At 53.2% G+C, this 26,116-nt stretch overlaps 2 protein-coding genes across 6 annotated transcripts; one reads left to right on the top strand and one right to left on the bottom strand.

Annotated features, from left to right (window-relative positions):
- UNC45A (unc-45 myosin chaperone A) lies at positions 44 to 15,090 on the bottom strand. Of its 4 annotated transcripts, none has more exons than XM_005653502.3 (20): positions 14,952 to 15,090; positions 14,569 to 14,730; positions 14,299 to 14,335; positions 13,824 to 13,999; positions 10,786 to 10,878; positions 10,120 to 10,287; positions 8,594 to 8,762; positions 8,149 to 8,319; positions 6,757 to 6,928; positions 5,833 to 6,133; positions 4,924 to 5,018; positions 4,570 to 4,711; positions 4,046 to 4,186; positions 3,503 to 3,630; positions 3,227 to 3,293; positions 2,648 to 2,761; positions 2,317 to 2,432; positions 1,084 to 1,201; positions 819 to 974; positions 44 to 663 (listed from the first exon to the last, which is right to left on the bottom strand). In XM_005653502.3, the coding sequence occupies exons 1-20, from the start codon at positions 14,955 to 14,957 to the stop codon at positions 406 to 408; spliced, it is 2,790 nt and encodes a 929-aa protein (XP_005653559.1). In that variant the 5' UTR covers positions 14,958 to 15,090; the 3' UTR covers positions 44 to 405. The 4 variants fall into 4 exon arrangements, with proteins under 4 accessions (XP_005653559.1, XP_020953642.1, NP_001171998.1 ...); XM_021097983.1 differs by adding an exon at positions 13,562 to 13,622 and having other exon boundaries at positions 14,299 to 14,730; positions 14,952 to 14,992; NM_001185069.1 differs by having other exon boundaries at positions 14,907 to 14,957.
- On the top strand, positions 18,091 to 20,020 carry HDDC3 (HD domain containing 3). 2 transcript variants are annotated; one of them, XM_021098000.1, is made up of 4 exons: positions 18,091 to 18,240; positions 18,547 to 18,602; positions 18,704 to 18,986; positions 19,240 to 19,376. In XM_021098000.1, exons 1-3 carry the CDS (start codon positions 18,129 to 18,131, stop codon positions 18,968 to 18,970), a joined length of 435 nt encoding a protein of 144 aa, XP_020953659.1. In that variant the 5' UTR covers positions 18,091 to 18,128; the 3' UTR covers positions 18,971 to 18,986; positions 19,240 to 19,376. The 2 variants fall into 2 exon arrangements, with proteins under 2 accessions (XP_020953659.1, NP_001230338.1); NM_001243409.1 differs by having other exon boundaries at positions 18,114 to 18,240; positions 18,704 to 18,944; positions 19,240 to 20,020.

The raw sequence follows: 26,116 nt of genomic DNA, 5'->3' as shown, positions 1-26,116 counted from the left end.
TGGCCCACAGCCAGCCCTCCCTGCCCAGCAACAGGACACACACTTGAGTTCCACACACTTTTATTCAAGAATCGGGATGGTCCTGCTAGCAGGCTCAGGTGTGCTCACGGCTGGTGAGGCTGCTTGCTGTGTCTTTCCCAAGGCTGGGAACCTGTGGGCTGAGTTAGCACCTTCCCCATGCCCAGCTGTCTACAGTAGCACAGGAAAAGGGCCCCGCTGTGTGAGGCTGGAGGCAGTGCTGGCAGGGCAGGGCTGTGAACGTGGTCCCTGACACAGAACAGAGAACAGCAGAGGGCGGCTGGGGAGAAAAGACCAGAGGTTCCACATCTCAGCCCCCATGAGCCAAAGCCACATCTGTCCTTGCTCCCTGGGCTGCAACAGATAGCGTGTGCGTACAGCAGGTCCTCACTCTCCGTCCTGGCTCGGTTTGATAAGCCCATATTCCACTGCTTTCCCTAGGGAAGCTGCGGCAGCCCTGGCCACGGGGCCCTCCTTGCCCTTAGCCAACACTGACAGGATCTCCAGCACCTCGCTCTCCATCAGGGTGCTGGCCATCTCTCGCGAGGCCTCCACCATGTTCAACACCACCACAGCGCCCCGGTGCTGCAGCTCCTGGTTGGGGCTCAGAAGCAGGGCCTGTAGGATCTCCAGCCAGTGTGTCGTCTGCAGGAAACAGGGCAGTGTGACCACTGAGCAGCAGGGAACCCTGGCAGGGAACACACTCACGTGCCCTGGGACTGCCCTCCACCAACCACCACCAGGCTGGGGGTTCCTGGCCCCCTTTCCCCCCACTCCGCATCCCAGGAAGAGGCACTGACCACTTGGGGGATGCGGCTGCAGAGCGAGGGCCGCATGGAGGTGAGCATAGCCAGGCCCCCGGCAGCTGCCCGCCGTAGCAGCTCGTCATCCTCTCCACTGTAGAGAACCAGCAGCTTCAGCCGGTCATTGCCTGTGGCTTCAAAGAGGTCCTGCACCTTTGGCCAGAGGAGGGGAGGGGACCAGGTCAGCTGGGACAAAGCCCAGCCAGGGACAGGTACTTCTGCATGAGACCCGCCTGGCATGACCGCCTGGACCAACCCTCACCTCCTTGCTCATAGCCAAGTTACACATGCACTCCGTGGCTGCCCGGCGGATCATCTCATGCTCCTCAAACATGTAGCCCTCAATCATGGGCACAGCTTTCTCCTTCAGGATCTTCTGCCTGTGGGGCCAAGGGTGGAAGGGTCAGCAGCATCAGAGCCTTGGCATCTACCACGTCCACCCCCATGTCTACATACAATCCAGTCTTGGGCCAAGGATTTCCTAGGGGAATATGCAAAGGATCCCACCCCCCACCCCAAGTATGAGATGCAAGGGTTTCCAGACTTCTTTCTTTGGTGTTTTTAGGCCGGCACCCATGGCATGTGGAGGTTCCCAGGCTAGGGGTCAAACTGGAGCTGTAGCCACCAGCCTACACCACAGCCACAGCAACGTCAGATCCAAGCCATGTCTGCGTCCTACGCCACAGCTCACGGCAACACCACTGGGGGCGTCCCCACTGGGGGAGGCCAGGGATCGAACCCGAGTCCTCATGGATATTAGTCAGGGTCATTAACCATTGTGACAAGGAGAACTCCAATGGTTTCTAGACTTCTAGCCAGACCCTGAAGACAGCACAGGACCTTGGAAAATGCTCTTAACTAGGAGCTAGGAGACCCAGGTGGTGGTGATGGGGATGCGAACACCTAACCTTTGAGCACTCACTGTATCCCAGCACTCAGGCTATCTCACTCCTCTCCACAGCCCTATGGTGAAGGTGCAGGTGTGGTCACCATTACTATTGTGCAGAAGAGACTGAGGCTAAACACTGAGTAACGTGCCTAAGGTCATAATTAGCAGTGACAGCTAATACGTGGGGATCGGGCACCCTGCTCAGAACCAGGCACCTGTGTAGTAAGTAATTTCACATTATTTTCTCACTTAATTCTCTTCACCACTACTCCATGAGGTAGGAACTAGAACCAACCCAATTTGCAGAGGGAAAAACTGAGGCACGGAGGGGTTCAGGAACTTGTGAGGTTGCACACTAGTAACCAGTGGAGCCAGGATTTGAACCCAGGCAGTCTGACTACAGGACCTTCACTGTTATCACCCAGTTCCTTGCCCTCTCACGGAACATGGCACAAGTCACATCTCTTGGCCTGTCTCTTCGGCTGTGATGCAGAGGAGACAAATAAGGGAGTGACTGAGGACTGCTTTCCAAACTGTAAAGTGCTTTCTCGGGGACAGTCTGAACTTTGATGCCCTGCTCAGGCCCCATATCCTGAGGGACTTTACCGAAGCCTCTCGCTGATCCCTGCCAGGTTCGTTAGAGCCATGAGCGCCTCGAAGTTCTGCAGCCCAGAGCAGTTGAGGTGCAACAGGGAGACGAGGGGCCGGACCACCTCGTAGATCTGCAACACGCACCCACCTGTCAGAGCACACGCCCCAGCCCCCCCGACTCCAGCAGCCCCCCAGATGGGAGTCCATCCCGACAAGGAGGCTACCCTCCCCACCCTGAGGCTCAGCAAAGCCCTTTGCCAAGGATGAGCCACAGCCCCCATCAAAAGCCATCAGAGCCAGTGAAGGGGAGGAGGACTGGCCAGGGCTGAGGCAGGAAGACACGCACCCGCTCGCCAGGAAAGGTCATCTCTGGGTTGGAGGTGATGGTGAGCTTGGCGAGAGCCTGGGCGGCCTTTGTCTGCCCCACGTCAGTGCCTTCCAGGGCCAGCGGGATCAGAGCCTGTAGGGACAAGCCTGGCAGTTCCCTGATATGGCCAGGAACATAAGGCCCAAGCCATGAGGCTCTGAAGCCCTGGCTGTGCCACCCTCACCTTTTACCCCCACTCCCTCCCCAGGCTTGACGATAATCCCACTCAGAGCCCCTCGCCTCTCTGAGGCTTTCCAGTAAGCTACCCAAACACTTCCCGAAATTCCTATTAAGGGCTGGACACCAGGCCATGATTTCTATGGACTGTGCTGGGCACTGGGCCATGAAGGTCAATGACACAAAGGAAAAGAGGAGAGTTCAGGACCCTGATATGCACAAAGTACCAGGACTCTGAGACCCCCATGCCTCCTTTAGCATCATTCATTCGCAGGAAGACATTCCTGCTGGTCACTAACAATATTTCTCTGTCCCACGGCTGACACTGATCTCTGGTGTAGCAGCCACTGAGTCACGTTTTATAGACCATGGCCAGCTTACCTTGCCCCCTCCCTGAGCAACCACAGTGCCACGGTCCTCCACCTCTTCCACCAGAGCCAGGAAGACCCTGCGGGGAGAAGGCGGTGCTGGGCGGGCCGAGCCGGGTCTCTGGCAGGCAGACCCTCCCCTCCCGGGCTCCGCAAAGGAAGGCTGCTGAGCAGGTGGCTCCCCTGCTCCAGGGGCCCACCGCACCAGGACCCGCTCCCTCTGGGGTTCCATCGGCAGCCTGCAGGTGGACAGGCTGGGGTAGGTCTGGCAGGGCCCGGGCAGGCTCACCTGGAGAGCAGCTCCCTGCAGGAACTGGTCAGCACGGGGCTCTCGGTCTTCACCATGCAGGTCATGGCTGACACCACGCCGGCCGCCAGCAGCTTCTTCACCCGGGCCCGCACGAAACTTGGTTTGTCCTGGGAAGGAGGCAGCTTAGCAGAGGGGCCTCGGCTGATTAGGTAGGGAAAGGGGGACCCTCCTCATGGCACCAAGTGAAAACACCAAGTGAAAACAAAGGGAAAAGAAACCCACTTAGGGAGTTCCCGTTGTGGCTCAGCGGTAATGAACCCGACTTGTATCCATGAGGTTGTGGGTTCAATCCCTGGACCCACTCAGTGGGTTAAGGATCCCACATGGCTGTGGCTGTGGTGTAGGCTGGCAGCTGCAGCTCTGATTTGACCCCTAACCTGGGAACCTCCATGTTGTGGGTGCGGCCCTTAAAAAAAAAAAAGAAAGAAAGAAACCCTTAAAGACCCTCCATCTGCTGTGGACACCTTGAGTCAACTGGCCCCAATGACAAGGCCCAGAAGCCCCTCCTAGCGGCCCCCTCACCTTGGGGTGCTGCTCGGGCACGTGCTGCTTGGCATACTTGGCCAGCTCCACCATCTTGGGGTCGGGTTCCTCGTAATCATAGCTGTTGGTGCAGTTCACCAGCGCGGAGGCCACTGCAAAGAGCACCGACCTCTCCTCCGACTGTGGGGAACAGAGGGGCCATCTGTCGTCAGCCATCCCGGGGGACAGAGCAGCACTGGGATAAGTGCCGCTCAGGTTCCTGATTCTACCCTCGGCTGGACCCCCTGGGCACCAAGATGAATCTAGAAAACTCCCCAGCCTCGGGGTGGGGGGACTTTGGGAGCTCACACACTTGACCCCCCCCCCAACTCCTCCTAAGAGATCATCCTTTCTGATACCGCTGGCGCAGGTCAGCAGGCCCACGCCACACACAGCAGCCACTCAGGCCACCAGCCCTCCTCCCTCTCTGGGGTCATAAGAGCCACTGGCCATGACCTGCCGAGAAAGCCCCATAAGCTCTAATCCCAGACAACATCCACAGACTGTAGGAACCCTAGAGCCACCTTGCTGAGCTGGAACAGAGCCTTCAGGGCAGCCTCATCCTCCACAAACTCCTCCTTCACATCGGCATCAAAGGTGAGGTAGGCCAGGCCCTCCACTGCCCAGCGCCGAGTGCCTGCGTCCATCTGGTCATTGCACAGCCACCTGGGGGCACACGGGGTAGTGATGTGACGGTCAGAATCAGGGTACGGGGTGGGGTGGGCCACACCAGGACCAAGTGGAAAGCCAGGGGCTGGGTCATCCCCGCCACGTTTGGAAGTAGTTCATGTGGCAGCACAAGAGCGTCTGCCTGGGGAGGGCTGGGCAGTGAGGTCGAGCCAACCACCAGGGAGCCGCGACAATGCTAAATGACTCACTTTCGACACTGTTTGGCCAGTTTGAGAGTGGAGCCTTCTGCAAACTGTTTCATGCTAAAGTCGGTCCCTCCGGCCGAACCGAGCTTGCAGAGTCCCTGGAGGAAGGAGCAAGAACCAGCCGTTGGCCTAGGGATGGGGGCAGGTCGGGGCTGGCCCACTGCTAACGTGGGCTCCCCTCTGCCCCCGGCACTCTGCTAGGCTCTCTGGAGGCCATGCACACCCCCACAGGCTACCACCTGGAGCACTGGGCAGCAAAGTTGGCTACCAGTGTGGCCAGGGGACACAGCATCTGGGAGAGACTGACATACGGAACAACGTGCTGGCCTGGGCCCTGACCCCTCATGTCCACACCAGAATCTGCTCTGCTCCTTTCCATGAAAAACAAGAAAGCTCTTTGCAGGTGGAGCGAGGATGAGGTGCATAGAGAAGACAATGCCTCCACCAAGACCAAGATCCTCATGGCATGGAGAAACCCAGGACTAAGTGCCCCAAAGTGGAGGACCAGCCTCCTCAAGGTGCAGGGCTGAAGTAGACTCATGGAGGCCAGGTGGGCCCCGAATCACCAGCGCCTGAGGCCACCTGCCAGCCCAGTGTCTCCACCCAGCCCTCTGACCTGCCTGGCACAGCGCATCCTCCAAACTCCTCCACAATCTCCGGGAGCTGCTCCTGGCGCCCACAGGGGGCAGCACATGCCGCCCTGCATTCTCTGTTGTCCTCTCTGTACAAGGCTCATCTCCCTGACCCGACCACGAGCCCTGGGAGGAGCCAAGACCCCAGCCTCTGGCCTTGACCGGGCCACATGCCCCCTATTTTCATCTAGCATGTGCTGGGGCTGCACCCTGAGACACCAGCCAGCCCAGTACCCCTGCTCGGCTGCCAGCTTGCCCAGCCCAGGCCTGCCCCTCTCACCACCAGTGCCCGGATGCGGATGCGGTCCTTCTCGCTGCGCTTGTATAGGTCCTTCAGCAGCGAGACGCCGTTGGCCGTGATGAATGAAGCCCGCTTGGCCTTGCCGGCCGCGTGGATCAGGGCCTCCACGGCCACCAGCTGCTCCTCCTCCTGCTCCGAGGCACACAGAGCGATCACACTCTCCATGACACCATTCAGCTCCAGGGCCCGGTTGCCGGCGTCACATGGGCCCTGCAGGAGGCAGGACACCGTCTGGATGGCCCGCAGCTTCCCGGCCAGCCCTTGGCCCTCAAACCAGCTCCTGAGGGGCACAGGGTGGCAGCTGTCATACCAAGGCCAGCAAAAAGGGACACTCTTTTCCTCCCTCTCACTGGCCAGGCATCTGCACTCCTTGGGCAGGAACAGCAAGAAAAGCTGCCAACGGGAGGACACCCCCCAGACAGCAGTCCCTGATCTTCACCCAGGCTTTTATTCGACCCTCCCCTGATGACATGCCACCTGATCGAGGTCACTCTCACTCATACCACCCTTGCCTGTCTCCTTCCCCGCACTGAGATCTGATCTTAGCTGCTGCTGTCATTTCTCATTCTCCATCAACCCTCTCCTAGCTGTGAGGTACCTCGCAGGGTAAGGACTGTCATGGGGCATGACTGAGTCAGAAGTGACACACAATAAGTGCCAGGTGAACAGCATGTGCCTGAGGACATTTGTTGCACTGGAGAACTGACATAAAATGGAACGTCCCTAGTTGGGGGCAGGGGGGTCACTCTGGAACAAGAAGTGGGCCTTGCGACCATGCTGGCCCCCGCTAGCCCTCCCCAAGGGCTGCCCTCCTGGGGGGAAACCTTCCACTGCAGTCCTTCCCCCAAGGAGTCAGAGCTCTCACTGGAACCCTGACCACAGGAGGCGGGCCAACTCCCTTACTTGATGTAGTTTTCACAGAGTCGATGGAAATTCTCCCTCTCGGCATCACACCTCAGGTCATCGAAGAGCTTGCTGAGGAGAATGGAGGCGCTCATGCGGCTGTTTGCCGTCACTGTGAGCTCCCCAGGGGGGTCCTGCACAGAGCCCCCCACCTCCAGAATCTTTTTCAGACCTGAAAAGATACCCCATTTAGACAGCAGAACATGAGGTCCAACCCCCATGGGCAAAGGGAAGAGATTTCCTGGGAGATGCACAGAAAGGCTGGATCTCTCTTAATTAAGGTCACAGTGCAGTCAGGTTCAGAGAATCTGATTGGCTGCCGAGAGCAGCGGGGAGGAGCAAACGTGGGGTCAGGGAAAGACCTCAAAAGTAAGGTCTGCGGTCCAGCCCTACCCGTGGGGCCAAATGCTCTAGGGCTTTGTGGTTCCCAGTGTGGCGCAGCAGAAACAAATCTGACTAGTATCCATGAGGATGAGAGTTCGATCCCTGGCCTCGCTCAGTGGGTTGGGAATCTGGCACTGCCATGAGCTGTGGCGTAGGTCACAGACACAGCTCTGATCCCGAGTTGCTGTGGTGTAGGCTGGCAGCTGTAGCTCCAATTTGACCCCTAGCCTGGGAACTTCCATATGCCGCAGGTATAGCCCTAAAAAGCAATAAAATAAAATAAAATAAAACTGAAGGGGAGGAGTTCCCATTGTGGCACAAGGGAAACCAATCTGGCTAGTAACCATGAGGACCTGAGTTCGATCCCTGGCCTCACTCAGTGGGTTAAGGATCCGGCATTGTCGTGAGCTGTGGTGTAGGTTGCAGGTTGCAGACTCGGCTTGGATCCCACGTTGTTGCTGAGGCTGTGGTGTAGACTGGTAGCTGCAACTCCAATTAGACCCCTAGCCTAGGAACTTCCATATGCCACAGGTGTGACCCTAAAAAGACCAAAAAAAAAAAAAAAAAAACCTGAAGGCTAAAGTAACAACCACACCTCACAGGATAATTGGGATGACAAGAAAAGATGAGTAACCAACAGATGTGCGCATGCTGGCACTTTTGCCAAGCTTTCCTTACTTATCTTTTAAGAGAAATGAGAAGTACGGATTTATTTATTAAACCTTGAGAATATTTTCTTGCATACAAAAGTAATACACACTCACTGAAAAACACTACCCGTACAGAAAGCTGACCCAGCCTTGTTAACCTGCTGGCAGGCCTGCTCTTTGTGCATGCACGTGCACACACACGCAGCTGCATAGCCCAATGTTCCCTGGGGCCAATGTGGCACAGGCCACACATGCACTCTGGTGCAACCACATGCTGAATGCAATCACTCCTGGGGATAGGCAGGCCCAGCCACCTGAGCAAGATGCAACACAGGCACTTGGTCTCTTTATCACTTACCTTGATCAATGACCCAGAGGGTGAGGCTGTTGTTGGGGTCCTTAGGAGACTTCCGGGGCACCACTTTAATCAAGAGGGTCAGGGCATTGTCACGGCCTTGGCCGGAGACCCCAACCTCAGTTAGTAGCTCCAAGAGGTTACTGATGAGGACTTTCAGCTCCCGGGCTGGATCTGGCAACACGAAGACATTACTGGGCTCCACAGGGGCCGAGCTGATTTTTGACCCTGAAACTGCCCAGTGGTGGGGGGAGGGGGTGGAACCTGCATCCTGGACTCCGTGGGCTCCAGCCTTGCCCACGGGTACTGTGGCTACTTGGAACTTTAAGTAAAATACTGCCACCAAGCCATATTCCTGAACAACCAGCAGCTGCAGCTGGCCTGGCCAGCTTGGCCCCTTCCCCTCCATGATTGCAAACCCAGAGGACACAGACCTGCTTCCACTCACCCACGATGATGGCGCCTTCTTTGCCACGGAAGCCTTTCTTGACACCTTCCTTGAGGGCATCAAACATAACCTGAAGCAGGTGGCAGGCAGCTAGGGACACGGCCTGGTTTTCCACGCCCAGGATGGAGACCACCCGCCGAGTTCCCAGCACACTCAGGGTTGCCACGGTCTGGGTGGGAGAGAGGTAGACAGAGCTTCCAGTTGGTGAAGGGCAGCTGTAGAGATCCCCAACCACAGGTCGGAGAGGGTGGCCAACGGGGAGAAGACTCAGGGTGGAAGGAGCAGCTCCCCGGGTGAGCGAAGTAGGCCTGCCTGAGGGTGTGGCCAGGCCTACTTCGCTCTATCTTGCTGGTAGGGCTTCCTAAAGAAAACACTCCAGGAGTTCCCATTGTGGCGCAGCAGAAACAAATCTGACTAGGAACCATGAGGTTGCGGGTTCGATCCCTGGCCTCACTCAGTGGGTTGAGAATCTGGCATTGCCGTAAGCTGTGGTGTAGGTCTTAGACGCGGCTCAGATCCCATGTTTCTATGGCTGTGATGTAGGCCAGCAGCTGTAGTTCCAATTTGACCCCCAGCCTGGGAACCTCCATGTGACTACCAGGCCCAGGGAAAACTAGTTCCTCCCTGATATCAACCCTGAGGCTCTGTCTACACCCTGGGGATGCAGACGTACATGGAACGAACCCATGAAACCTTTCCACCCATTTCTAAGCTAGAAAAACCCGGAAGGTCTACTTAGCTCCATCCCTGTTCATACTGGGATGGGCAGGAAGGCTGCAGGAGGGAGTCAGAATTCACATGGTTTTCTCATTCTTAGCGATGGGGGACCCAGAAATTAAGCCCAGGCTTGGCCTGAAGAGCTTTCATAGATTGTTTCCCAGTTCCACCTCTCATCTAGGAACTGTGGGCTCCTCTGAAAGCAACCAAGGGTCAAGCTCTCTGTTCCCGGGGTCCAGCCAGCTCAGGCAAGAGCCAGAGCATGGCCTTTGTGACACTGGCCCAGGGCAGGGTGGTCCCTACTGAACTGCCTGTGCAGGACACCCACAGTCCACACCGAGACCGTCTCAGGGTCCCACTCTACGTATCTGGTCAGTGGTCTCAATGGTAAAGACGCTGTGGGTGACATGACCGACTGCATCACACACCGGGAGGACCCCTGTCCAAGGGGAATGCCCTGTTGATGGTAAACGATGGACAGGTGCCTTGTTCTTTGCAGCCAGCTTGCTTTAACCACACAGTCAATAAGGGGGCCAGTGACCAGCAGTATCTCTGATTGGCTGCACGACAGCTGAGGCCCACACTTGGGAACCTACCCAACACAAGTGCTCAGGGTGTCAGTGGGCGGTCTTTGCTCTTTCCTGGCCCCACTCTGTCCCAGATCATGTTCATCTTTTTAGTGTCATTTTAATTGTGCCTTTCTTGTTACCTATCTCCTTACACTTCACCTTATAAGATGAGAGGTGGGAGGGTGGGTGATGGACAGACAGACTGACTGAGGCAGTAACTAGACCCTCCGCCCCACCCACCCGTGATTGGTGCTCAGAGCAGATGCCGACTAGGGTGCGCAGAGCTGCCAGCATCAGGTCGGGCTCGCCCGTGTCCAGCAGGCGCTGTAAGAGCTGAACCCCGTTGCTTCGGAAGATCTTCTCAGCTCCAGCATCCTCCCGGGCCAGCACCACCAGGTTCTGAGAAGCCTGCATCAAAGGAAGCGCATCATGACATGAACATGCACACAGCAGGGGGCAGGGCCAGGAGCCCGCCCTGAGCTCCAGACCTCACTGCTTCCACTGAGCCGTTGAGTGACCTTGGCCATGAACTTATCCACTCAGAACTTCAGCTTCCTCCTCTGTAAACAGAAAAGAGCTTGCTCCCAGGGTTGATGGTTAGAGGGTGTGGAGTCCCGAGTCCCTGGCAAAACCTGACGGGCAGAGACAGCCCATCACCTCTGTACACCCAGGTCTTGGCACAGGGCCTGGCTGACAAGGTGCTTGGGTGGCAGGGTGGTTACTCGTTCTCTCTCCTTGGCTCACACTCAGGATCCAGCTCTCGGAACTCCCACCCAGGTGCTGTGAGCCCAGCCGCTACACCTAAGGAGCCATGCGTAGCAGACCAGCAGGGGCTCCCAGGGCCGACAGCAGCACACAGGGGTTGGGCAACAGTAGAGACTTCAGCCCGCCCGCTCGGTCCTATACCTTCTGCTTTTTCTCAGTGCCTTTTTCTTGCGGGTCCAGCAGTATCTGAAACATCTGTTCCACTTTGGCATCCGTTGAGGACATGTACCGTACCTGGAACAAAGCAGCAAAAGCATGGGAGGAATCACCTCTCTGGGCTGGAGACAACACACTCCCTCTTAGTTCTCTTGGGCTCCTCACCCTGGAGGAGGCACAGTGAGGATGTCTGGGCTTAGGGCTTGTACCAAGCTACCTTGGGCAGGAAGAGACTTGCCTGGCAGCTTGTTCCCAACTTCCTGCGGCTGTTTTCTTCTCTGAGCTACTTCCCGCTTGGGCAGCGCGGGCAGCGCCGATGCTGAAGGCAGTGCCATTCAGAAGGGGTGGCGTCCTGTTAGCCACGAGGCAACCCACACCTGGGGGGCCATGAATGCTGTGGCAGCCTGGGTGCACCACCTGTGGCACTGAACCAGCATTTATACCTCCTAAAGGAAGCCAGCAGAGCCTGAGGTAGTTGCTAAGACTGCCTTTTAGGCCAAGGAGTCTCTCCTTCTTTTTTTGGCTGTGCCCCTGGCATACAGAAATTCCGGGGCTGGGGACTGAACCTGCGCCACAGCAGTAACCCAAGCCTCTGCAGTGACAATGCTGGATCTTTAACCCACTAGGCCACTAAGGAACTCTGAGAAATTTCTTTCTGCTTTTTTTTTTTTTTAAACAGTCACAGCTGTGGCATATGGAAGTTCCCAGGCTAGGGGTTGAATCAGAGGTACATCTGCCAGCCTACACCACAGCCACAGAAACGCCAGATCCGAGCCATACCTGTGACCTACACTATAGCTTGCAGCAATGCCGGATCCTTAACACACTGAACAAGGCCAGGGATTGAACCCACATCCTCATGGATCCTAGCTGGGTTCTTAACCCACTGAACCACAAGAGGAACTCCTGGATGTTTTCTAAAAATGATCTGGGAGGAGTCGTGGTGCAGTGGTTAACGAATCCAACTAGGAACTATGACGTTGTGGGTTCAGTCCCTGGCCTGCTCAGTGCGTTAAGGATCTGGCATTGCCGTGAGCCGTGGTGTAGGTTGCAGACGCGGCTCCGATCCCTCGTTGCTGCGGCTGTGGTGTAGGCCGGTGGCTACAGCTCCGATTAGACCCCTAGCCTGGGAACCTCTATATGCCGTGGGTGCGGCCCTGAAAAGACAAAAGATAAAATTAAATTTAATTTAATTTTTTTAAAAATGATCTGAATGGGAGTTCCCATAGTGGCTCAGCAGAAACAAATCTGACTAATATTTACGGGGATATGGATTTGATCCCTGGCCTCGCTCAGTGGGTTAAGGTTCCAGGGTTGCCACAAGTTGTGGTGTACGTTGCAGGCGAGGCTTGGATCTGGTATTGCTGTGACTGTGGTATAGGCCAGCAGCTACAGCTCTGATTAGACCCCCTAGCCTTGGGAACTTCCATATGCCACAGATGCGACCCTGAAAAAGACCAAAAAAAAAAAAAAAAAAAAAAAAAGATCTGAATGGCCGTGCCTATCCTAGGTCCTCTCCCTCCCCAGTGTCCTGGGCATAGTAGCACATGCCTAGAATGCGTGTCCTCCTCATTTTCCCTCTTGCGTCCCTGGAAACATGTTCTCCTCCTAGGCCCGGGCAATAAGCTTCCTAATCCTTCTCAACACAGGGCTCTAGACAGTCCCTGCTGATCAAACAGAGCTGACACTGAGAGAAAAATAATTGCTTTCCCAGCTCTCAACTTTTTGATAAGGCGTTTGCCGTCATATTACTTGTTTCCACTGTGTAAGCGTTTTAACGCCAAATTATCTGGCTAATTCAAGTTTGATTATTGTTCATGAAGATCTTTAGATTCTTTTCTCCTAAAGCGACTTTTTTTTTTTTTTTTTTGTCTTTTCTAGGGCCGCACCTGCAGCATATGGAGGTTCCCAGGCTAGGGGTCTAATCAGAGCTGTAGCGGCCAGCCTACACCACAGCCACAGCAATTTGGGATGTGAGCCGCATCTACAACCTACACCACAGCTCACGGCAACACCAGATCCTTAACCCACTGAGCAAGGCCAGGGATCGAACCTGCAACCTCATGGTTCCTAGTCGGATTCGTTAACCACTGAGCCACGATAGGAACTCCTAAACTGACTTATAAACGTATGTATCACACAATGTCTCTTCCTTAAAAAAAAAAAAAAAATGAATAGATGAAGCCACGTCTCTTTGGAAAAGCCCTCTCAATTTCGTGTCTTTCCTCAGAAGTCACACTGTTAACATTTTGATGAATGTCTTTTAAAATATTTTTCTTTGTGTTTACATACCCAAGTGTACCTACAGAAAAAAACATATTATTTTGGGTGCACAGACAGGGGAGCATTTTAACATAAACGTTACCATACGATTGTGTTATGGCATGTTTTGCTTTTTCTTCATTTCACATGTTATCAGCTTTCCACATCCACACATGTTGATCTGCCTATTCTCAGTAACTCCAACATAGGAGTCTGCAGTAAGGAGGTCACTCAGTTTATGTAGCAATTCCTCTACTGCCGGGCATTTAAGCAAGTTCCAATTTTTCATTACTACAAGCAAGGCTGAAACAAACACACACCTGCTTGTGTACATGGGCAAGGCTTCTCTAGGATAGACAGCAAGAAGTAAACATCCTGAGTCATAAGGTTGCTTCATTTAACATTTTAGGATATATGCTAAAGGACCCTCCGAAGGAGCTGAACCAATTTACACCCCCTCCAGCAGTCATCAACGAGCCCACCTCCCCATCAACCTTACCATTGAAGTGTCTGTCTCCCTCCTTCTAGCAGGGTGTACAAATTGTCTGCCCAACAGACCACTGAAAAAAACCAGCACCTTGCTGTTATTTTAATTTGCTTCTTCTTAACCACCAGCAAGGTTGAGCATCATTCTATAAGATCCCTCACCATCAGCATCCCCTCTCCAGAGAACTGGGTGTATACCTTTGATCCAGATTCATTTTCCAGTGCCCCCACCACCACCACAGGTCAATGTCTCATTCTCTCAGTTATTCACATACCTTCTCCTGAATCTGGCCTGCGATGTTCCGCAGGGCCTCCTGGAAAACTTTGTTCTTGGGCTCCAGGCTCACACATCTCTGCAGGTCGAGGACTGCCTGGTCAAGACGGCCCAGCTTCTCCAGGGCTTGGCTCCTCCGATAAAGTGCTTTGACATCCCCTCCGTCCTTGTCGATGGCTGAGCACAAACAGGAGCTCTGTCAGCCCCCATGAGGCCACCGTCTCCAGGCAAGAGCAGTAGGGAAAGATCTCGAGGACCAGAGAAAGGTGGGGGAATGGATGTGGGGCTCAGAACTTCAGCCTCAGAAAAGGTGAGGGTAGCTGCAGAAAAGGAAATGCCCAGGGAAGTGGGAAAGAAAGAAGGCAGATATGTTGCAGGGATGAAAGGAGTTAGAGAAAGTGATGGTGCAGTAGTCCCAGAATCTTTGCCCACCACAGAAGCCCCAGAGCTCCCCACAAGGGCCCACATTCCCCTACCTTTGGAGGCCTCAGATTCTGCTTTGTCATAATCCTCCTGCAAAAGAAAAAACACAGGCCGGAGAGGCTGGTCATCTCCTTTTTGGGGCACGAGTAGAAAACAGAGTTGTTCCCTTGACTCACCAGATCCCCCACCTCCTAGAGGCCCAAAAGACATGTAACAAGTGTGGGTGGCCTGGGAAGGTAAATGCCTAGTCGGGGCCCGAGCCTTGGCCTGGTGGACAAACCGGGGCCCAGGCAGGCCAAGGGAAGAGCAAACGGCTCCCTCACCAGCTTGAGGTGGCAGGCGGCCCGGTTCCGGTGCAGAACCGCTTGGTCCTGGGGCGTTGCGCCCAGATCCAGGGCCTGGGTATAGGCCGTCAAGGCGCCTTCGTAGTCCCCGCATTTGAAGAGCTCGTTGCCATCTTTCCGCAGCTGCTCCACTGAGTTGGCCTGTGGAAAGGGGTGGAAACGTCGCAGGGGGGCTCAGGGTGAGCCGGGGAACTGGGGGAGAGGAGCCTGGGGGTCTGGGGAGAGTGCCATGGAGGGCCAAGGTTGAGGGAGGAGGAGGCCCGGGATTAGTCAGAGTAGGCGAGAAGTGGTGATGGCGCAGGTGGATGGGCATGCACCCCGGGGTCGGCGGACTGGGGATCGGGGGTCCCAGGACCACTCACAGTCATCGCGGAGCAGAGGTCCCGGGCACACGCACGCGCAATCTCTGGGGCGGGGTGGGTCTAGGCTTGGGAATCCGCCGCCGGCTGCCCCGCCCCCGTCTTGCGTCAGCGGCAGGCGGCAGGGAAGGGGCGGGGCCAAGGCGAGTACGCTCCGGCGGGGGCGGGGCGCTCGGCCTGCGTCCGCAGGCGCAGAGGAAACCCGGGAGCGCTTAGTCTGTGCCTGCCGAGACCTGCAGGGGGCGCGCGGCGGAGGACACAGAGGGACGCTCTTGGCTGCCCCGGCCCGGGTCTCGGCCCTGGTCCGGGACCTGGCCTCGCCTTTGGCCCCGGCCCCGACCGCGGCAGAAGTGTACAAAGTCTGCGGTCATCAGGGCCAGGAGCAGCAGACTGTAAAGGCCCAGCGCTAGGAGCGGACCCGGACCCCTGTGGGAGAGCAGAGTATCAGGATGCTGTCCCCAGCCGTTCTCTCGCTGCTGCAGCCTGTGGGTTCCAGAGCCCTGAGATTCTGGAGAAAGCTCAGGACCCTCAACCCAGAAAAAATGTAGAATTTGTCAATCAAATTCAGGGAGCTCACAGGTACCCTGAAGTCATCCATGGACAGTGTTCAGGATTGAAACCCCTGACTGTAGTGGGTGAAATCCACAGGCCACAAGATCCTTTCAATAGTGACACGTGTCCCACCCCACCACCCCACCCCGCCCCATCTCACCCCACCTATTACCTGCTTTCGTAACTCCCTGTTACCTGCTTTCATACCTCCCTGAATTTTCCTTCACAGAATTGCTTGTAATCACATATTTATGTGATTTATATTTGAGGTCTGTCTGTCCACTAGTCATTAAGCTACAAGCCTCCCACTCCAGAGATTAGGACCCAATCCCCCAGGTACTGGAACACCCTATCAGTGTTCCAGTGGATCTGGGGATGGAGTTCTTACCTGAGGATGGGAGGAGGTTCTAGGGCGGACAGATTGACCTGGTACAAGGCCTCAAATTCAGCCCGGGTGCAGCAGGAGCCGCCTGCAGCCAGCAGGTGGCAGCAGTAGGCTTCCTCTGGGGTATCCGTGAGCCGGGGACAGAAGAAACCCGAGTAGCGACGGCCATCAGCATCCCAGGAGGTCTGGCACAAGTGGGGGTAGTGGACCAAGGCTGAAGAGAGGGCAAGAGGGCTGGAGACAAGCAGCAATGATCTACCTACACCCCACTCCACCTCTTTCGGCGAGTGAAAGGGATCAGTCACTATCAGATGGGCAGGCTTCTTCCCTCCCAACCAGCTGCCCAGAGTAGCCCGTACCCTGCTAAAAGAGTGGGGTAACCAGCAGGGTGGTGAGCAGAGAGTACAGTACCTGAGAGAGAGGTCGGCTGGGCAAGCGTTGTCCAGCTGAAGAGCAGCAGTAGCCCCGTCGACAGGCCTGTCAGCAAAGAGCCTGGCCTCTTCTGAAAGCCCATGAGAGGTCACCTCCACCTTAGCCCTGGTCCTAGAAACCCCAACATCTCTATTTCTAAGCCCTGGCTTCAGACAGAGAGGAAATAAAAATCAAAGCCCCAAAGCACCATTAACACAAACCTGAAGCTTCTCTGTCACAGAACTCTAGAGAGAGATGAAAGTGACTTTCTATCTTCTGTTGGAAAATGCAGGGACTGTGGCTCCAAGCTGACAGGCTGAAGGGGAAAAGGCTCAGAATGAAGAATGAAAGAGAAGTTGAGCCGTTAGCCTGAAAAATAGACAAACAATTAGAACCATATATGTTTTCTCTCCACTCTCTCTCAATTTTCAGGCGGCAGTGGACGCCCTGAGAATTGATTGTTCCATTTCACGCCCCAGAGACCTTAGTTCCAGCATTGGGAGCCTCCCTCCCTAATATCTGCATCGTGGCAACCACCAAGACTAGCTGAAAACCAAGGGCGAGTGCTTTCACTAACTTTTCCCCTGAGCCCTCATCTGCCCCAGCTACCAGCCAAAGTACAAAAGCTTCCAGTATGACTGGAGGGAGTATACTTAGCAACCAGCCAACCCCATATCACAAGGAATGCTCTTCCAATGTCCCTAGGTCTGTCTTGGCCCTCATACATCATAGATGCTGTCTGCTGAGACATGGGATTTCTCCAGAAGGCCAAAGGCTCCCAGCAAACAGTGTTGTGTTGTTCTACTGAGGCCTGACAATGCCATGCTCCCAGAACAGCAGAAGCAACACTCCAGGGGCCTGGCCCAGTGGCTGGGGACTGAAATAGGAACCCTTATGGCACAAGAAACAAATGCAAATTTTTGTTCCCAGCACTTGAGAGCAAAGAAGACAGTTCCTGCAGAAACAGCACTGCTATTTAGACATAGGCCTGGGAGCCTAAGTCTGAAGTAATTAGGGAGGGAGTTCTCCCAGTGTAGGCCCCAATTTCCAGAAGGTCAGGTCCTAAGGCCTTCTGGCCCAAAGGTGAAGTTCCCATGCCCATAGCAACCAGGCCATCCTTGCAGGGAAAACTTTTTTTTTTTTTTTTTTTTGTCTTTTTAGGGCTCCAACCACGGCATATGGAAGTTCCCAAGCTAGGGGTTGAATCAGAGATACAGCTGCTGGCCTAGGCCACAGCCACAGTGACGTGGGATCCAAGCCACTTCTTCCACCTACACCACAGCTCACGGCAATACTGGATCCTTAACCCACTGAGCGAGGCCAGGGATTGAACCCGCATCCTCACAGATACTAGTCGGATTCGTTTCTGCTGAGCCACAACAGGAACTCCCAGGGAAAACAATTTTTAGAGAGCTTTGAGAATTTTCAGAGCCCTGACAGGTTGAAGATTATCTTTTCATGGCGGGAGAGGCCCAGTCCTGGGAGAAGCCGTCCCTGGCCGGGAGGCTAGGTGAATTGGCCTTCCTCCAAATTTTCATTGTCCCCTGCCTTCCTGCCCTGGACACACTTTGAGGCCACAGTCTTATACCTTGTCTGTTTTCCTCCTTCCCTTAGGCTCTGGGCTCCCAGAAGGCCAGGCTATATTATTCTGGCACCCTCAGCAGAGCGCCCTTAAGCAGGGGCTGAGATGCCTCCCACACCCACTTCTCCTTGCCCAGGATGTCAGCCCCAGAAGAACCCTGGCTCAGACTCCGCAATCCTCGGGCCTCCGCGGCGCCAGGGGGCGCTGTCCACGCCTGGTCCACGTTCCCCGGACCGAAGTCCCCCGCGCGATGGGTTCCGAGGTGGCCCAGCTGCTGGAGGCTGCCGACTTCGCGGCTCGCAAGCACCAGCGACAGCGGCGGAAGGACCCCGAAGGAACCCCTTACATCAACCACCCTATCGGTGGGCGCGCCGCCGGAGGAGCAACGGCAGCAGCTTCTAGGGAGTGGGATCCGGGAAGGGAACGCGGAGGGCGTATACTTCATTGAGCGCCTAGTCTGTACCAAGATTTGTGCCAGGCACTGTTCGTGTTTAAAATTCACAACAGCCGGGGGCGGTAGGCTTGATTGTTCCCTTTGTATGCGAAATAGAGTAAAGAACTTGCCCAAGGTCCCCCAGCTACTGAGGGGCCATATCTGGCTCTACAAACCCCACAACGTGCCGCCCTGGTGACTCCCTCCTGTCTGACTTCCTGCTTTGCCCCGTCAGGTGTGGCTCGGATCCTGACCCGTGAGGCGGGAATCACTGACATTGTGGTGTTACAGGTAACTTTCCCCCTTCTCTGCTAGGAGGCTGGGGAGGGGTTCAGGAGCCCCATTCAGCCCTGGGGCTGGCGTCACAGGACTGAATGGAAGCCTGTCCGCAGGCAGCCCTGCTCCATGACACGGTGGAGGACACAGACACCACCCTGGATGAGGTGGAGCTGCACTTTGGGGTACAAGTGCGGCGTCTGGTGGAGGAGGTAACAGATGACAAGACTCTGCCCAAGCTGGAGAGAAAGCAGTTGCAGGTGGAGCAGGCACCCCACAGCAGCCCAGGGGCTAAACTGGTGAAGCTGGCAGACAAGCTGTACAATCTGAGGGACCTGAATCGCTGCACCCCAGAGGGTACGCTCCCCAGCCCCCTGCTCTGAGGGAACCTCTGCACAGGTTGGTTAGTTCCCCTGGGGGAAAAAAAAAAAGTCTGGGTGTTCTTGTTAGTTCCCTAGACCAATCTTACTGGAGCACTCTGATCTTTCACACAGTAGATTCACAGCAACTGGGCCAAGGGGTGGTTTTCAGGACAGATCCTTCCATTAGGAACTCATCTCACAGCCCGGCACCAAACCCCCCAGGAAGTGGGCAAAATACACTACTGTCCTGAACGTCAACATGAGCAGTTTTTTGTCCATTCTTAATGCAGGATGGTCTGAGCGTCGAGTCCAGGAATACTTTGAGTGGGCAGCACAGGTGGTGAAGGGGCTTCAGGGGACAAACCAACAGCTGGAAGAGGCTCTAAAGCAGCTGTTTAAGGAGCGGGGACTGACAGTCTGAGCAGTACTAGGAGCCATCCGATGGTACAGACTCCATCCCTTTGCCCAGGCCAGAGAAGAGTCATGGTCCAGCCTTTCAGTGCCTCCTGAGCTCCCTCCTGGCTTTGCTCAGCCCAGATATTAGATCATAAAATACTTGTCTTTTCTCACTCTGAAGATGTCCTGCCAATGAAACTGAGCCCAGGTTGAAGGATGATGCACCCTGTCCTTTTTTTTTTTTTTTTTTTTTTTTGCTTTTGCTTTTTAGGGCTGCATGTTTAGCACATGTAAGTTCTCAGGCTAGTGGTGGAATTGGAGCTGTAGCTGCCAGCCTACTCCACAGCCACAGCAACATGGGATCTGAGCCTCATCTGCAACCTACACCACAGCTCACAGCAATGGGGGATCCTTAACCCACTGAGCAAGGCCAGGGTATTGAACCCACAACCTCATGGTTACTAGTCATATATGAACCTGCATCCTCCTAAATACTAGTCGGAGCCACAACAGAAAGTCCCACCCTGTCCATTCCTAATGCCGTCAATGTCCTCCTGGCCTTGGGTCTGTTTCTTGTTTTGCCTGATGGGCTATCAGGCCCCTCAGGGACTTGGGCTTATATATATATAAATGTTAGTTGGAAAGTCATTATGCAAAATAAAGCCTTTAGATAAAGCTTTGTGTCTGTGCTGCTCCTTCTCCTGCCTCCCCAGTGGGGAACCAGCAGGGCAGGGTTTCAATATGCATGAGGCCTCGACCCCTCAATTGCCAGGGTTGGATTACTTGACATGCCTGATGGGCCCTGAGATTTAGGTGCTCAAAACCTGGTAGACGTCCTGGGTGGAGAGGCGTGCTAGCCTGCTTACTGACAGCTCTTCTGAGCCCAGCAGCAACGTGATAGGGCCGTTGAGGGGCTGCGGGTCCCTCATAGTCCCGGTTGCAGTGTAAACTTGCCAAGGTTTGCAGCCATCCCTAGGCTCATCCCTGGTTTTGTTGGTTACTAAGCGATAGGAATTTCTGGATGCCTGAGGAAGTCCGCCCCCGGACCTGACCCACCTTTGGAGACAGGCGGTAGGCGGGGTCTGGGAGGTGGGCGGAGCTCCTCAAGGCGTCCCAGCGGAAGGATCAAGGAGTGTTGGTGGGGTTTTGGTAGCTGCTGAGCAGCTGAGGCTAGTAACCCACTTGGAAAGGGTAAATCTTGGAGGTTGAGGAGGTTATTAGCTAAAAGGTGATGTTTTACAAACCCCTTCAGGTGTTACCTCATCTGTTCTTTATAATAACTGGATGAGATAGGCAGGATGGGGATTGTTCCCATTTTACAGAGATGAAATAGAAAGCTCGGAGAGGTGATCAAATAGACGGAACGAACAGTGACAGAATCGGGACCAGAATTCCTCTCTGTTTTGGCCATAGCGCTGGGTGTTTTTTTTTTTTGTCTTTTTTAGGACCACACCCGCGGCATATAGAAAGAAGTTCCCAGGCTAACAATCAGAGCTGTAGCCCCCAGCCTACCCAGGGCCACAGCAACACAGGATCCGAACCACGTCTGCAACCTACACTACAGCTCACCGCAGGCCGGATCCTTACTCCATGAAGCCGAGTCCTCAGGGATGCTAGTCAGGTTAACTGCTGAGCCACGACAAGAACACCTGCTGGGCCTTTTTCACCAGACTAGAATGACCACAACTGAAGTTAGCTCCAACCACACTGGACATAGTAAAAGTCTTAAGAAGCTAGTGGATCTGGATTATAAGTATGAGGCCTTCCCAGATAACCTGTTTGATCTGAGCCAATATAGTGGATTTTTTTATTCAATATCAGAATTTAAAAAGTTATTTATTTAAATCAGAAATTTATGGAAAGATCAGAAGTACAACCTAAGTAACCTTTTTCCCTGAACCACTCAAGGTTAACTTGCTAAACTGAGGCCCTATCACCCCTAAATACTTAAGTATTTAAACAAAGAAATTCTCCTATATAAACCAAACTATAACCATCAACATCAGGAAATTAATGTTATTACTATCTTAAGTCTCTGACGATAGAAGTCTGCACAATTTACAGCTGTTATATTAGAAATATGAGCCAAGGAGTTCCCGTCGTGGCGCAGTGGTTAACGAATCTGACTAGGAACCATGAGGTTGCGGGTTCGATCCCCGGCCTTGCTCAGTGGGTTAACGATCCGGCGTTGCCGTGAGCTGTGGTGTAGGTCACAGACGCGGCTCGGATCCCGCGTTGCTGTGGCTCTGGCGTAGGCTGGTGGCTACAGCTCCGATTCGACCCCTAGCCTGGGAACCTCCATATGCCGCGGGAGCGGCCCAAGAAATAGCAACAACAACAAAAAAAGACAAAAGACAAAAAAAAAAAAAAATTAAAAAAAAAATTAAAAATAAAATAAAATTAAAAAAAAAAAAAAAGAAATATGAGCCAAGAATCTGCCAGATTTCTGGGTTTTCTTCCCCCCACCCCCCACCCCCTTTTTTAGGACTACACCTGCTGCATGTGGAAGTTCCCAGCCTAAAGGTTGAATTGGAGCTGCACCTGCAGGTCTACGCCATAGCCACGGCAATACAAGATTCAAGCCAAATCTGTGAACCACACTGAGCTTTGCAGCAAGGCTGGATTCTTTACCCACTGAGCAAGGCCAGGAATCGAACCCACGTCCTCACAGACACTATGTTGGACCTGAACCACAATGTGATATCCCCTCCTTTCTTCTTACGCACTGTCTTCCCGTCTTTTTTTAATACTATAATGACATTTTTCTGATAATTTTAAATAATTGCATTTCTATATTTACATAAGTCTATAGAGATTAATGTAACAAACATCAGTCTTTTCACCCAGAATTTTTCCTTTTGTCCTATGTGTGTCAAATCTTTTTATTGGAGTTCCTGCTGTGGCACCCTGGGTCATGAATCTGCAGCTCAGGTCACTGGGGGGGGGGGGGCAAGGGTTGGATCTCCAGCTCAGTGCAGTTAGAAGGATCTGGCGTTGCTGCAACTGTGGCTCAGATTCAATCCCTGGCTTGGGAACTTCCATATGCCACAGGTGCAGCCATACAATCAAAAAAAAAAAAAACCTTTTTAATAAAATATATACACCATACACTAAAAATAAAGTCCTTTGATTCTTATCCTCATTTTTCAGTGTTCCCTTCTGTAGTGTTAACATTATTATAAATGTGAGGTGTCTATCTCTAGTCAATTTTTATACTTTTGTAATATCAGATTTTTTTGGTGAATACACCATACTTGTTTCTTTTTTTTTTTTTCTGTCTTTTGTCTTTTGTTGTTGTTGCTATTTCTTGGGCCGCTCCCGCGGCATATGGAGGTTCCCAGGCTAGGGGTTGAATCGGAGCTGTAGCCACCGGCCTACACCAGAGCCACAGCAACACTGGATCCAAGCCGCGTCTGCAACCTACACCACAGCTCACGGCAACGCCGGATCGTTAACCCACTGAGCAAGGGCAGGGACCGAACCCGCAACCTCGTGGTTCCTAGTCGGATTCGTTAACCACTGCGCCACGACGGGAACTCCCCATACTTGTTTCTTATTTTAAAAACTTTATGGATGTGAGAAAAAAGAATGTATACATGTATGTGTGACTGGGTCACCTTGCTGTGCAACAGAAAATTGACAGAACACTGTAAATCAGCTATAATGGAAAAAATAAAAATCATTATAAAAGAAAAAACTAAAAACGTTATGGAGTTTCCTGGCGGCTCAGCAGATTAAGGACCCAGCATTGCCACTGCTGTGACTCAGGGGTCATGCTGTGGTGTAGGTTTGATCCCTGACTTGGGAACTTCCACATGCCGCAGGCATGGCCAAAAAAAAAAAAAAAAGTGATAAAGTGTATCATTAAACAATTTTTTTTTTTTTTTTTTTTTTTTTTTTGCTTTTTAGAGCCCCACCCACAGCATATGGAAGTTCCCACACTAGGAATCCAATCAGAGCTACAGCTGCTGGCCTACACCACAGCCACGGTAACTCCGGATCCGAGTCATGTCTGGGACCTACACCACAGCTCACAGAAACACAGGATCCTTAACCCACTGAGCGAGGCCAGGGATCAAACCCACAACCTGATGGTTCCTAGTCAGATTTGTTTCTGCTATACCATGACGGGAACTCCCCTTTAGACAACAATTTTAACCTACCGTTAGGTGGCAAGAAGCATATTCACATTGTTGTGAAGCCATCACTGCCATCCATCTCCGGAATCCCTAGATTGTGCAAAACAGAAACTCTGTACCCATTAAACAGTAGTTCTTCACTCCCCATTTCTCCTGGTCCCTGGCAACCTCCATTCTACTTCCATCTCTATGAACCTGACCGCTCTAGGTACCTCACATGAGTGGAATTATGCTTTTTTGTGACTGGCTTATTTACATTTAGCATAGTGTCTTCAAGTTTCATCCATGTTGTAACATGTGTCAGAATTTTTTTCAGGCTGAACAATATCCTATTTTATATATACATATATACACACACACACATACACACATACATACACCATGTTTTATCCCTTCAGGCAAAAGTTGGTCAAGCCAGGGAGTTCCTGGTTGTAGCTCAGTGGACACGAATCCGACTAGTTTCCATGAGGATGCGGGTTCGATCCCTGGCCTCATTCAGTGGGTTGAGGAGGCGGTGTGGCTGCAAGCTGTGGTGTAGGTCGAAGATGCGGCTTGGGTCCAGTGTTGCTGTGGCTGTAGTGTAGGCCAGCAGCTACAGCTCCAATTTGACTCCTAGCCTGGGAACTTCCATATGCCATGGGTGTGGCCCTAAAGAGATAAAAAAAAAAAAAGTTGGTCAAGCCAAGTCAGAGCACTGTCTGGGCCTGGCCTACCCTGCTTGGGGGGACCCAGATCTTCATCGTTTGAGTCTGCCTTTCCCTTTTTGGTTCTAGTAGCCCCACAGCCTTCCCTTCTTCATAAACAGAATGGTGGGGTTTTTTTTCTGTGTGTGGGTTTTTTTTCTGCACCCGAAGCATGTGGACATTCCTGGACCAGGGATAGATCCCAACAGTGCCAACACCAGGTCCTTAACCCACTGAGCCAACAGGGAATGCCCAGAACGATTCTTAGTGGATGGAGAACTGCAGAGAGGAATAGAATCCTATGCATTTCCAGCGGCTGAAGTTGCTTCTGTGTTATATCCTGGTTCCAGTTTTTTTGTTTTGTTTTTTTTTTTAATTTTTTATTTATTTTTATTTTTTTTTTTGTCTTTTGTCTTTTTGTTGTTATTGTTGTTGTTGTTGTTGTTGTTGCTATTTCTTGGGCCGCTCCCGCGGCATATGGGGGTTCCCAGGCTAGGGGTCGAATCGGAGCTGTAGCCACCGGCCTACGCCAGAGCCATAGCAACGCGGGATCCGAGCCGTGTCTGCAGCCTACACCACAGCTCACGGCAACGCCGGATCGTTAACCCACTGAGCAAGGACAGGGACCGAACCCGCAACCTCATGGTTCCTAGTCGGATTCGTTAACCACTGCGCCACGACGGGAACTCCCTGGTTCCAGTTTTGATTGTAACCCCCAGAACTCTGAGCCAGAGCTCCGAGGGAAAGGGTTGCTGCTAGCCTTAAAATAGTAGGTCCGTTCCCACATCCTGTGTCAAAGACTCACCTGGTAGCTTGTTAAAAACGCAGATTCTTTGGCCCCTACTCCCACAGATTGGTTCAACATGCTGTGCCGAGGAACCTGCTTCTCCCCAGCGCATTAAGGGAGGGTTTTGTTTCTTGCTCTTGTTAGAGGTCAGTCTCTGGGATCTGTGGCTTTGCTGCACAGATGCACATTCCAGCACTGGTCAGGACGGAGCCAGAAGCTGGACTTTCACCAAGCAATTCCGGTGACGCTGGACCACACCGTGAGCAACTGCCTTAACGCAGGTCTAAAAAGCCAGTGTGTAGGAGTAAACATTTTAATTCCTGGCAGATGAATAATTTCATTGTGCCTCTGAGACCACTGAAGAGAATAGCCTTTATTCTGCTAATGTCCTAGGGGGTTCACAGATCCTGCCTTATGATTTGATTACAAATTGCATTATACTAGCAAATTTAGCAAATTACACCAGCTATAGTGACAGTACCTGCTCAGCATCCTTTACTAACATGACTGGAGCTCACCTCTATTGACTCTTATGTGTACCAGGCCTGTGCTAAGCACATCACACTGATAATCCTCATTCTTCCACTGTGCTGCAGACAGGATTCCACGTGCCCTGGTCTGATCCTGGCAACAACCCTGGATGACCTGGAAGAACTCAGCTGGTCACTGGAATCTTTTTTTCTTTTTTTGGTCTTTTCTAGGGCCGCTCCCCAGGCATATGGAGTTTCCCAGTCTAGGAGTCCAATCGGAGCTGTAGCCACCGGCCTACATCAGAGCTACAGCAACACGGGATCTGAGCCACGTCTGCAACCTACACCACAGCTCATGGCAACACCGGATCCTGAACTCACTGAGCGAGGCCAGGGATGGAACCCGCAACCTCATGGTTCCTACTCAGATTCGTTAATGACTGAGCCGCGAAGGAACTCCTTTTTTGTCTTTGTAAGGCCACACCTGTGGCATGTGGACATTCCCAAGCTAGGCTTTAAATATGAGCTGCAACTATTGGCCTAAGTCACAGCCACAGCAGTGCAGGATCTGAACCCCGTCTGTGACCTACACCACAGCTCACGGCAACACCGGATCCTTAACCCCCCGATCGAGGCCAGGGATCAAACCCACGTCCTCATGGTTACCAGTTGGATTTGTTACTGCTAAGTCA

The sequence above is a fragment of the Sus scrofa genome, chromosome 7, assembly GCF_000003025.6.
Source record: "Sus scrofa isolate TJ Tabasco breed Duroc chromosome 7, Sscrofa11.1, whole genome shotgun sequence".
NCBI lineage: Eukaryota > Metazoa > Chordata > Mammalia > Artiodactyla > Suidae > Sus > Sus scrofa.
Note: the sequence above shows the minus strand (reverse complement) of the source record. Positions and strands in the feature narration are given on the sequence as shown.